This window comes from Malania oleifera, chromosome 4, assembly GCF_029873635.1.
Source record: "Malania oleifera isolate guangnan ecotype guangnan chromosome 4, ASM2987363v1, whole genome shotgun sequence".
Classification (NCBI taxonomy): domain Eukaryota; kingdom Viridiplantae; phylum Streptophyta; class Magnoliopsida; order Santalales; family Ximeniaceae; genus Malania; species Malania oleifera.
In genome coordinates this window covers 993,478-1,007,099 of record NC_080420.1, presented here as the reverse complement: position 1 = coordinate 1,007,099, position 13,622 = coordinate 993,478, and the positions used below count along the sequence as shown (strand labels likewise).

At 35.3% G+C, this 13,622-nt stretch overlaps 1 protein-coding gene across 1 annotated transcript; it reads left to right on the top strand.

Moving 5' to 3' along the window:
- The first annotated feature begins 208 nt into the window (after window positions 1–208).
- Window positions 209–8,386, top strand: LOC131153585 (DNA-directed RNA polymerases IV and V subunit 4-like). Its single transcript, XM_058105996.1, has 11 exons — window positions 209–602; window positions 699–801; window positions 2,976–3,047; window positions 3,725–3,793; window positions 3,910–4,008; window positions 5,857–5,968; window positions 6,092–6,169; window positions 6,275–6,308; window positions 6,382–6,450; window positions 7,286–7,384; window positions 7,984–8,386. Exons 2-10 carry the CDS (start codon window positions 720–722, stop codon window positions 7,376–7,378), a joined length of 708 nt encoding a protein of 235 aa, XP_057961979.1. The 5' UTR covers window positions 209–602; window positions 699–719; the 3' UTR covers window positions 7,379–7,384; window positions 7,984–8,386.
- Window positions 8,387–13,622: the final 5,236 nt, after the last annotated feature.

Sequence of the window (13,622 nt, the reverse complement as noted above, 5' to 3'; positions counted from 1 at the left end):
TGTTTTAATTTTTTTCTTTTCTTTCTAAAACTAAATTCAAAAAGGCCCATAAAAAAGGGAAAGAAAATAACTTCCCCTCCCCCCCTCATATTTAGTTACCAAAAAAAAAATAAAAAATAAAAAATTAATTTTCTACATTAGTATTTTCTAATTTTATTAAAAAAATTATAATTTTAATAATATTTCAAAAACACAAATGAAAAATAATGTCTTCCTAAAATCCTTTTCTTACGGTTTCTCCTAACAAAGTGTTGGATCCAAATTACTCTGAAGTGAGCATTTTGACCGTGTGGGAGCTGCATCTTATTCTTAGCTGCCCTAAACTAATCGCCGCTTCGCCGGAGCTGCGTCTCAGCCGTCTATGTCAATTGTCGAAGCTGCATCTTAGCCACCAACCGCTAGTCTCACCTCTCAACATCTCAGTTACTCTTTTCTCCTCTTCGCTCTACGTTTCTCTGTTTTTGTGTCAGTACGTGTGTGTGAGTGTTCCGTCTCTTGCAAGCCGAGCTTTCAAGAGAAACCCACTGCAGGCACAACCTTCCTTCGGTTTCATTCATTCACCACTCTGCTCCGTTTCCTTACCCTTTTATTTTCTTTCTCTGGTGAGTTTCAGTCAATTTTGTATTTCGCTTGTGCATTTTAGTATTTTGTTACCTATGATCTTATGCCCGACGATACAACTTGTGTCTGACTTGCAGCACCAGCGCGTGGTGGTAGTCATGGCGGAGAAAGGAGGCAAAGGGTTCTCACTACCCAAAAATGGAGGAAAATCTGCCCTCAAAACGCCCCTATCCAAGGAAGGTTTGGATATGATTTTACCCTTTTTCTCATTTTCATTTTCTGAGAATTCCCATTTCCCATCAAGCGTACATCAACTGCATCTCTTGACTTGGTTATTAAATATTTATGTACTTAAATATTTTTTTTTTTTACATTTTTTTTGTTGTTTTTTTTTGGGGGTGGGGGGGGGGGGGGAGAGGTAACATATCTGGTGGTTGTAGACATGAAAATGCTAAGAGGGAGCAGTTTAAGTCTCAAAACTATGTTTGGGAGAAAGGGAACGAAAAGGAATAGGGGGAGGAGTTTAATAATGCATCTGTTTGGGAGTTTTATTTTTTAAGAGGCGAAGGGAATTGGTGGGGGGTGGGTAACTCATTCCTCTCCATTTCCTTGGAAACCCTCAAAATACAAACCCTCAAATGTGAAAGTAACTTGGATTTAAATAATGAATAAGGATTTGATGTAACTCTAGCATTACGTTTGATTCATAGAATAGAACGGGATGGAATTGGAATGAAATGAAAATTAAATGCATGATATGCAAACATTGATAATTCATTTACATTCCATTTGATTCTATTTCATTTCTATGTACCAAACATATAGTCAATTTTCTTAGGATATTGCCTTCTAATGGTAGAAGAAGATTCATGTAACTGACCCAGTCTAGTAGGACTTGCTTAGGGAGTGTAATAGCTATTGCATGGAAGTATAATAGTTTATAAAATAAAATTGAATTTTTTGAGGCAAATGATTACGACAAACTTGGTGAAGGGAATAAATTAGGAATAACTATTCATAAATTTTACCATAAGAATATCTCATCCTATTTTTTTATATGGTGGTTGACCAAAAAAAAAAAAAACAAGACGGGAAAAAAATCTTTTGCACAATCATTTGCCTTAAAATTGTATTCCTCTACTTTTAAAAATTATTATCCATTACTAACCTATTCCACTCCTGCAAACCAAATGTGACCTTATGATTTGGATGCAGTTATTCGATTAGTGGTTATATTTGAAATCATAATAGTATAATACCCTTTTCCATTAAGTCACACAAGGTATTTTGGCTATTGGATTCTTTAGGTTTTTGCATGATTAATAAAATTGCTTGATCATGTGAAAAGAACTTAAATGTAATCCATGCAATAACAAAATTTGGGTAAACCACCTTTATTATGTAAATTGAACCTTTGGCAATTGCCTTATGTTTGTGACCCCTGGTTATGAATAAACACAGCTCCTTGCAAAACTCCAATTTGCCACCATAATAAAAGTTTGGATACTGCAATCGTGGCTCTTTAGGGGAGAGCTTCTCACCCTTCACATTAGATTAGAACTTTCCCCTTACATCAAAACTTCAAGTAGTGCAATAAGAGCCACACCTTGCCATTCTTGCTTTCTATTTGTGCTATGGAGGATTTGTTTCAGCTTTTATAGGTAGTTGTGCTATGGTTTTGCATTGGTGTTCGAGTGATTCTGAATTTCGGGTACCCTTGAATAATTTGAAGGTGTCAAGACAACATGTGTCACGCTTTGCTTGGGGCTAATTTGCTTATGGGGTGGTCATAGCCTGAACTGTTTTCTGGTCTATAATCTAAGCTGCCTCCTGAGACCTCTGATCCTAGTTCTTCGCATATTCTAATGGTGTCATTGGCTGGGGGTCTTCATTATCAGGCCAGTGTTAATCTACTTGATTTTCAACTTCTAAATATGGAGCTAGCCAAAGCTCTTTTGATTTCTAGAGGACTACCTTAATGCCCCTAGCACTGGACCTGGTTGCTATTTTACCTACTGTTGTTTAGGCTTGAAGAATCTTTATTTATGATGACGGGGTATTAGTTATCTTAAAATCCTTATGAAAAATTATCTACTTCAGATTTTGTGGCATCTGAGAATCCTTTTTAAATGATGATTCCTAAAATGCAATGAAATGCATACTGCATTTTAGTGAATGATAAATAATTTAACTTGGAAAAAATGCTGTTCATTGGAGAGTCTAATGCTAAATCTCTCCAATAACTTCTTTATTTATGGTTATGCATGTAACATTCACTGGGCTGGAGCTGAAACCTTGAAAAGGTTCTTTCTAGAAACATGTTCATATGTATATGTGTTTAGGTTTGTAGACAAATATATGTCTGTATGTGTACATGTGGGTGTATATATGTATTTTTTCTGTTTCATGTGTAGCATCCTTGAAGGGGAAGGATGATAGCTCAGCAAAGGCAAAGAGAGGAAAGAAAGTTCAGTTTTGTCCAGAAGGTTAACTCTTTTTATTTGTATTGTATTTAAGGATATATGCTATTGACAAAGGCTAATTTACAGATAACCTTCTTGACTAAATTTCTAATTCAAAATACTCCTGCAAACTAAAAAAATCACCCGATAATCTCCAAACTATTTGTAGGAGTCACTATTCTTCCTTTCATCAATGAATCATTAGAATCCTGGATGACATCAAGTCATATGCAATGCTAATGTCTAAATTCTTGTGTATGGGTGATGCTGACTTCTAATTTTATGGATGGCATTGACTTCTAAGTTCACTAAGTTGGAACCATCTTTTATAATGCCAAGCATCTGTCAACAAAAAAGTGAAGTGTGTCTTCCACAATCCCATACCCCTGCCCCCGCCGCCCCGGGGGTGGGGGGTGTGTGTTGGTTGTTTATCCAAGTTACTATAATGGTATTTATGCCATTAGAACAATATGTGCATTGCATTTATTTGATCTTGTCCAAAACTCTTAACGGATTCCCCTAGGTTTAGGGGGTTGGGAGGAGTGGGATGGTGACTATCATGAATAGTTTGAGGGGGTTTGATGGTGCTTTTTTTTTTTTTTTTTTCAGTCTAGGGAGGTAACTGGTAGCCAACTTTTAATACAAAGGGGGTTTCCAAATGAGATAGCCTACTTTTTTTAATGCTACGAAAACTGTTTTAGGTTCACTGGACACCAAGGTCAATGTTCCACCGAAATCTGGTGGGAAGAGTGACACCCCGGTTGCTAAAGGTGTGGCTTTCTTTTACCTTTCTTCCATATTTCTTCTTTATATATTTACTCTTTTCTGTGTGTGGGGATGAATTTGTGTTTATTAATGTGTTATCTGCACCTATTTTTAATTCAAGGTGACTTGAACAGAGGGGGAAAAGGAGACAAGACTCTGAATGGTGGAAAGAGTTCTGTGCCAAAAGAACCACCTCCACTGGAGCTCAGAGTTGAGCAGGGTCGGTACCTTGCCTTGCCTTACTTTTCTAATCAACGTGATTAATATCATGTTTTATTTGTTTAGTCTGTTCAATGAAATATAGCATCTTATTATTGCAAAATACTTGGTTCCGTGTGATCTGTACAATGAATATGTGAATGTGTTTTGAATTCTGGTGTTTCTCTAGATTCTGGAGTTGATATAGGAACAGGCTTTTTTTCTGTTCATTATTCAAGACTCTGTAACACACACTTTGGATGGTTTTATTTCATACCTTTATATTTTTCTTTTGTTGGAAAAAGCACATGTAATTTTCAGCTAGGTGCCTAGGAGGCATTTCTTGATGGAATTTTTGTCTTGCAAAAGTTATAAGGTCATAAATACAAAATGGATATTTGATGAGTTGAAATGTGAATGCATGACCTACAAACCTTGGCAACCCAGGACAAAAGAGGTTCAAGTGTAAAAGCGTGAAGAACACTAGCAACACAGCGAGACAGCATTAGAAAGTATTATATTTCCTGCAGATTAAACGCATTCTATAATAGGATTAATTTTTAGGCATCTCTTCTGTTTTCTTTTGCTCATGCAATTTTGATTTGTGTCTAGTGCAGTATTTGTCATCTTCCTTTTCCTCTAAAGGAGTCATGCCTTTTTTTTGTTGTAGCAAATAGAAGTATAATATTTAGTACTGTAGTTCAGTTTGCGTTGTTTCTTGAAGTTCAATACAGAATCAACTTTGGGGGCTTCAAGTCAGGTTATCTGTAGGATTGACAGAATGTTTGGAGGGTTAGATGCTCACTTTGGGAAATCATGGGAATCCTATGTTGTAGCCATCTGGGATTTTTATGGGAAATGCAAGATGCCCCAAAAACATGGGTATCCAATACCCACTTCTTCCTTAGTTTATCTTGAACTTTGGACTAAAATATCTCTATCATTTAAAGCTCTTAGATAAATTGCCCATTCTTATTTAATAATAATAATAATAATAATAATAATAATATATTATATCTGTTGTCATTTTTATTGTTATTTGTTTTCCTTATTATGATTATTATTGTAAAAATCATGAGTAAAAAATTATATTTAGTAATACTAGTTATTATTATAATTATAATAATATTATTATTGTTTTCTTCGAAAATTATTATTATTATTGTTATTATTATTAGTATATACATTTGCATGTTACAAAAATGTATGTAATGTTTTGGTGATATCATTGTGGTAACATTAGAATGCCCATGTTATGCTAAACACTCTTTCCGATGCTAATCCTATTCCCCAAAGGAAATGATTCCACCAGTGCATTTAGGCTAACCTTAGCAGAATGCCCTCATTTGGGTTATACTGACTGTTTAATTTTGGAAAACAATGATCCAAATATTATTGGACAGTATTTGACTAACTGTACAGTTTAGGGCAAAAGACACTATCATTCCCTAAGGTTTAGCAAAAAAGGCAATGACCTCCCTCAAGGTTTTAAAAATTCTAGAGATCTCTTCCGAGGTTTTAAAAATCCCAAGTACTTCCCTCGAGGTTTATCAAAAAGATAAAAACCTCCTCTTGTATTTTACAAAAAGACAAGGTTTTTTAGGTGAGGTTTGTGTGTTTTTTTAGCAAACCTCAAGGGAGGTCTGTGGTATTTTTGAAACCTCAGGTCTCAGTCTTTTTGCGAAACCTTAAGAGGAGGCGAGTGTCTTTTGCCCTAGAATTTATTATCCATTATCCATGCAGAAGGTTTACATTAGCCAGGGCTGAAGGCTATATTTGCTGCTTGCACCCACCACATATCCTGGTGATATTAACTCTTCACGTGTTGTATTAATTGCTTATTTCTTGCTATGTGAGCAATTAATTGCAGAAATTCCGAGGAATGCTAGGTGTCTGATGGACTGTGAGGCTGCATATGTTTTACAAGGAATCCAGGAACAAATGGCTATCCTGTCTGAAGATCCGACAATTAAACTTCCCATGTGAGGAATATATTTCAAGTTTGATGTTTATGTCTATATCGATGGCTGGTATACTTTGGACTAGAAGAGTTCAGTATATATATATATATTTGATAGAAAGTCTAATAGATTGTCTGTTTTCAGAGCATTTGACAAGGGCCTGTTGTATGGCAAAACTAGTAGCTATTATAGAAGTCCCCAGTCTGTGAGACGAGTTCTTGAGTATCCTTTTTCTTCTATTTTTAGCACTTCTCAGCTTGTACATATCATTATAGGGCATCCATAAAATTCGCTCTTCTGCTGTTGAACCATTAACTCAATTACTAGAACTCTCGCAAAACATGGGGTTTCTGATGGGGAGGTTTTAATCTCAACCTTAATCACTTAATTCTTGATGATTATGCATGCTTTTGATGATATGTTTCTTACTGCAGATTTGCATGATTGCCAACATCTGCCCGGAGACCGTTGATGAAGTTTTTGCTCTCATGCCCTCTTTAAAGGTATGACATGTCTTTAAATTTTCAAGGCTTAGAATATCATTATGTTTCATCTTTTAATAGTATAAAGAATGAGGAAAGGAATAGAGAGAAGTTTTCAGATGCTGTTTAAATTTCATTTTGGATAGTGCTGCATTATATTGAATATTCATGTTCGGTGCAATTTTGGTATGTTTGAAAATAGGATCTAAATTTGCTCATATGCTGCTTTCTTATCGGTTACAATAACCCTATGTTTTGGAGATTGAAATTCAGAAGTTGGATTTGGATTTATTTGGGATTGAACAAAGTGCAATAAAAAATTGAATCAAGTTTTGTCTAAATCTATGCAAATCCAAATTCTAAGGTGGCTTGAAGTCATGCTCCCAAGCAGGTGTTAATGCTCTTCAGCTACTTGTGGAAAATTTACAGTTGTCTTGAAAGGAAAAAATTAGTTGATCTATGATGTTTTGTATGTGCTGGAGGAATTCTGTATCTCTATGGTATAGATTTTCAAAGAAGTTTAAAATTAAGTTTTTCACTGTGTGTGTGTGTGTGTGTGTGTGTTGTTGGGCATTTCAATGAGTTCAATAATTGGAATGCTATATTTCTAATGTATTGAAGACATTCCTTTTGGTAGAACTGTGTATCAAATACCAATTGATGACATCATTACAGTATTAATTCCTTTGAAGGTTTTTTTGCCTTGCACAGAAAAATTCTTTGAAATGCCTTGACTAAAATGTTTTTTGCTAGTTCTGTCCTTGGAAATGAGAGAACAAGTAAATAAAAACCAGTGTAATTCCATTTTGCTTCTTATTCCTTGCATTGCTTCTACATTTTCAAATTTTCTTCTCAGGATAAAAGAAGCAAGCTGAGAGAACCACTCAAAGATGTACTGAGTGAGCTAGCTATGCTCAAGCGCCCTGACATGAAGCCTAATGCAATGTGATAAGAGGTGAGCTTATTCATTTTGATTGTGTTAACCTCTGCTGTGATAGCTTTCTAATAGCTCTTCGTTATGTTAATGCAAGAACAATGGAACAATGTTCCGGTAGTTAAAATCAGCTTAGAAATGCCTTCTTCTGAGCTTGTCAATTGAAGGGGAAATGATAAAAGACCACCCTGAGGTTATTGACCAATTACATAGTAGACCTTATGTTCTGAAAACTTTGGTTTTTGCTCCAAGAATGCAGAATCAATGAATCAGTTCTTGATGGAGGATCTATTGTATGACTGGCATACGAAACCTGGGGTGGAAACAAAAGGCTTTAAGGCTAAAAAATAAAAGAAACAACTTATTTCCATAATTACTTAAATTGTATAGAAAAGAGGTATTTGATTTTTATAGCAACAAGCACTTGTTAGAAAAAAGTTATTTTGACAACCAGACATGATGGGAAATTTGTATTCTTTCTCATTCTCTCTTTTCAGACCTTTTGAATGTATTCTGTAACTGACCTTAAACTTCAAGATGTTTTTGATTTTTTTTTTCCCTAATTAAAACTTGTGAGGGTACTGTATTATCAGTTGACAAGTCTTATAACATGGCCACAGGTTCCTGGCATGGGGAGCATGGGAAGTGCAAATGGGGCTTCAGTTTTTATAGAGGAAAATTGTGCAGAATTCGTACTGTTCTGATCTGTGGAGGCCTAAGTTGCGCTTTTGTGCTGCATGTGGATGGATGCCATCTTTGGGATTATAAAATTTTAACCTCCAGATTTTGGATGCCATCTGTAACAGTAGGAATGCACAATTGCTGTACTTTTGGAAGCTTTGCCAATCAATGTAAGAAATGATTTCAACGTTTTGGAAATTGTTGGGTTTGAAAGCATGAATTTGGAATTGGACAAAATTCAAAATAATTTTGTATTACATCTTATTCAAGATCAAATGTAAGGCCACTCCCAACACATTGGGATTAGTACTTTTGAAAAAAAAAAATTGTTTGATGACAAAATTGAGGATTGTGTTCCTGGGTTTGTTGTTGTATGCAGGGTGATAGTGGGATTAAGAGGATTTTATTCAAGTTGTGTTGGGTTTAGGGATTATCGATGTCTCGACTTGAAAATTTGAAGTTTGAAATTTGACTCAAAACCTGGTTGATTCTAGGATCATTGAAGTCGAGCTTGATTAAATCACGAGTTTTTAGAATTCAAGTTCGTCTTGGTTAAACTTAATTTGATTGTAAAATAATATTAAAGGCATGTATGTTGTATAAAATATATAATCCTAGCTATGTTTCTAAATATGTATTATGTCACTTACACAATATAAAAATAATAAATGATGAAAACTTGATTTAGGGTTAATTAGGCTTGGGTAGTATTTTGAAACTTGAAAATCAATTTGTTAAGCTCCTAGAGTAATTTAAATTTGTTAAGTTGCTCCATTTAGGTTGATTATGCTTATGGGTAGTATTCTGAAACTCAAAACTCATGTTTTTAGGTTGCTTTAGAAATTCACATTAGAGTAGAAGCTGAGTCTAAGTAGTTTTTGAGTTGGCTTGGCTCATTTACACCTTAGTTGAATTAGGCCTAAAAACCAAGGAATGGTTGGATTTAATTGCATTTCTCTTTTAAATCATATTATTATTATTATTATTATTATTATTATTATTATTATTATTATTGGTGATATTGGTGGGGCGAAGTCCAAAAAACAAACAACATTAAGAACACAGTATGTGAGGAAAAGCCACAACAGCTAGATCATAAGCAAAAGCCTACCAAACTAGTGCAGTTTTGAAAATTAGATCTTGCCCATATCTAGCGCTAAAGTAAAATTGACCAAGTAAAAGGCTAACCTTTTACACTTGATATGGCTGCTGAATTTGGACTATCCAATCCATGGATAAGATATCTTTGCAACGTTTAGCAAGATGCATCAGATGAAGAGGATTGTTAACAAGGCATGCTTCTCATGTGTATAATCCATTTTCACGATAGCCTTTTCAAAAATCTAAATTCCAAGCCAAAATTATGCCCACCGCAGTGATAAAATTAAAAATTTCCAATATGATCTCCATGCCCCTTTGTGATCTCTAATGACTCTTCCTCCAACGTAACTAGGGCAACTTTTAGTTTATCATTTGAATTAATTTTAACCCAATCTATAGGAGGCCTTGACTAGCAAATCAATATTTCTACTTTAGAAGACTCATAGTCAAACACTCAAACCACCATTTGCATCCCAAGCATTTATAACAATATCCATCTTATGGAGAATACACTTTATTGGGATCCTAGGGTATGAATGTTATCAAAGATCAACCCACTTCTCCAATGCTACGAGACTATATTGTGATTTCAAAAACAGTTTGCAACAATAACAAGGACTAGAACCAATATCTTCATTCATATTGGCAGCAATCTGAAGTTGTAATCATACCCATAGAGTAATATTTGTTTTGAAGTGTTGGCCAAGAATTTTAAACTTGACGTCACAACCTAATCACAAAGGATATGATATCTTCTATCCCACAATTCCTACAAAGAGAATTTTGAGCACATTCTTGTTTAAAATGCTCATTATTGGTTAAAAGCCTACTACGATAAATTTGCCATAAAAAGGATATGGCATCTCTCTAGAAATTGAAGGCTTCCTAATGTGCCTTCAAATTAAGTTCATCTCTAACTCCTCATCCATTTCTCTAGATTAAAACATCCCTACCCCCAAGATGTTGGGACAAATTAATCGAAGTAAGGCGATACAAGACACGCTCCAACGACTTTCACTTTAGCAACCCTCAATTCCAATCATATAGAAAATCTCAATAATTTGAGACATAAATAGTTTACCGCATCTTTGACAAAGAACACAAAACTAACTCCTTGAATGGTCTATTTATTAGCCATTTATCTATCCAAAATTTACTTTGGGTACCATCCCCCACACTCCATCAAGCCCCCTTTTGAAGGATCTCTTTAGAACACACAATTGACAATTATATTCCTCTCCAAATAATTGAAGATGAATGCTTAGCTTTGATTTCTAATAAACTTGCTTCCATTCCTGTTTATTTCCCTTGTAGAGCTTGCGCTTAAAAAGCTGAGGGATTAGTTAACATTCTTCGTCACAATTTGGACATCAAAACTTCGTTAACTAACAACATAGCTCGAAATCTTATACTCCCATCACTTTTGCCTTGAAAAATCTTACTCCAACTCACCACAAAATTATACTTTTGAGATTCTCCCATGAATAGAAGGCACACCTAAATATCTCCTCAAATCATTTGTAAGGGAATCTCAGTTGCCTCATTGATAGCTCTAGTCAAACTTCCATTAACATTACAAGATACATAAATGCAAGATTTTCGAAGATTGACCTTCTATTCTAAACTAGTACAAAACTCATCCAAAGATTGTATAGTGAAATGCATTTGATGCCCTGAGGCCTAAAATATATATATATATATATATATATATATATATATATATCATTAACAAAAGATAAATGAGATCAATTAGGCCTATACCTTGAGAGTCTCAATGGTTTTCAAACTCTCTTGTGAACAAGTCATGATCACATGACTTGGGAATCATTTGAAACCACTTATGCAGAAGTGCTTTTGAGAAAAAAAAGTGTTGAATTTAATAAGTGCTAATAATAAATGCCAAATTGGAAATGTAATGACGCGAAGAATAATTGTATTTAAATAATAAGAAAGGGTAAATGGGAAATAGAAAAGAAAATGGGGTAGCAGGCTTCGTTGACGAACGCGAAACGATGTTGTATATTGGGCTCGTTGACAAAGGCACGCTTCGTCGACGAGAAGATACCGAGAGGATGATTTTGGGCAACTTTGAATTTTGTCGATGAAGGGAAGAGTTCATTGACGAATTTCCTCTTGACCTCGTTGACGAGGTAACATGGCTTGTCGACGAAGCCCATGATATAAATAGTATAAACCTCAAATTTTTCACGCAAAAATCAGAAAAAATCTCTCTCTCTCTCTCTCTCTCTCTCTCTCCTCCCTACGGTTTCTCTCTCCTCTCTCTTCGATTTCAGCTCCGTCGTTAGCCGGATCGACGATCTGAGGCCACCACGATGCTCATGGAGAAATTATCTCCAAATCTACTGGAGCGGATCGTTGGTGGGACTGAGTTGAGATTCATCCCTGAGTTAAGGTAAGACTTTTTATGCCAAATTTGGTTTTACCGTAGTTATAGGAAATGTCATTCACGGAGAAATACTGAAATTTAGTTCTGAAAGTTGTTGAATTCAGGGTGTTAAATAAGAAACCCTGTGGGTGTAGGACGAGTGGATTTTTAGGGGGGTTTCTTCTTAGTGTTAGGTAAGCGAATAAACTAAAACATTTATTTTCCATACAAATTATTATTATCTATCAACAAATTAATTTTCAGGAAAGCATGTATTATATTTGAATATTGTTGAGAAAATGCATATTGGAAAATACTGCTATTATATAGGAAATATGATTTTAGAATAAAATATACGATTTTACTCAGCATTGTGTGGCATGAATATGGTTTTACATGATAAGTATTATGTTATGGCAAACTTTACGAGTAAAGCATGTTTTCAGGAATTATAAAATAATACATCACATTATGATTTTGAAATACATGATAATTGATTTATTTATTCAGAATGATATGTATGAGATATTTGGCGCAAAACCGTGATTGATAGCCGGCGCAAGGCCGTGTATGATATATGATTTCGGCGCAATGCCATATGTGTAATGACCCAAATAATAATAATGGTATTTAAATAAAGAGGAAGGGAAATGGAAATAGAAACAGAAGGAGACAACAGACTTCGTCGACGAACGCTTTGCGTTCCTTGACGACATTGCACTTTGGGAGTAATAACCGAGGAATTTAGATCAAGGACTTGTCGACGAATACAGGGGATTCGTTGACGAGGATAACATAGGGTCTCATCGACGAGGGTGAATTTCATCGATGAGAGGATACCGAAAGGGGTTTTGGGGCAGCTTTGAATTTCATCGACGAAGGGGAGAGCTCGTTGACAAGGAGCCTTCTTGACCTCGTCGACCTCATCGACGAGATGACGTGGCTCGTCGACGAAGGCCAGTGTATAAATGGCCCGAACTTCATTTTTAAGCATAATTTTCGGCGCAGAACCCTCTCTCTCTCTCTCTCTCTCTCTCTCTCTCTCTCTCTCTCCTCCCTTCGATTCTCCACCCTTCTCTCTTCGATTTCGGCCTCATTAGTCACTGGATCGACGATCTGAGGCCACCACGATACTCTTGGAGAAGTTCTCTACATATCTGATGTAGTGGATCGTCAGTGGAACTCCGTTGAAATTCATCCCTGAGTTGAGGTGATACTTTTTATGCCAAATTTGATCTTTTCATAGTTATAGGAAACGATATTCATGTGAAAATACTGAAGTTTAGTTCTGAAGATTGTTGAATTTAGGGTATTGAACAGAGAACCCTGCGGATGTAGGACGAGTGAAATTAGGGGGTTTCTTTTCAGTATCAGGTAAGGGAATAAACTAAAGCAGTTGTTTGGTATATAATTTATTATTATTTATCAGTAAATTAATTTTCAGGAAAACATGTATTATATTATTATATTTTGGTAAAAATGCATATTTGAGAAAATACTACTGTTATACTGAAAATGTGATTTTAGAATGAAATGTATGAATTTACTCAATTTTGTGTGGTATGAATATTACTTTCATGAAAAGTATTATGATATGACAATTATGATATGTTTTCAGCAATTATGAAATAATGCAATATATGATAATTTTTAAGTACATGATAAATGACTTATTCACTCAGAATGATACGTATGAGATTTTTGGCACAAGGCCGTGTATGTTATATGTTTTCTGCACGAGGCCGTATTTATGAAATGTTCGGTGCGAGGCCATACTTATGAAAGTATAGAAATGCTATCAATCCATTTATGTTAAATGCTATATTATCATGTACTATATGTTATAAGAACCCGGATGTTAGTTTAGTTCAGTTCAGGAGCATGGTACCATAGCTATATAGATCAGATATCTTTGTTTAGATTGGTGTTAACCACCCCACGATGGGGTGGGAGATGGATAGTCGATGTGACTTTCAGTGTAAAGTTGTAGACGTCCACCTGATAGTCCAGACTAGGCTGTGGCGGGCCCATTGTACTTACAGACATTTTTGACTAGACAGTGGTCGGCCAGCCATTGTTGGGTCCCGCCTT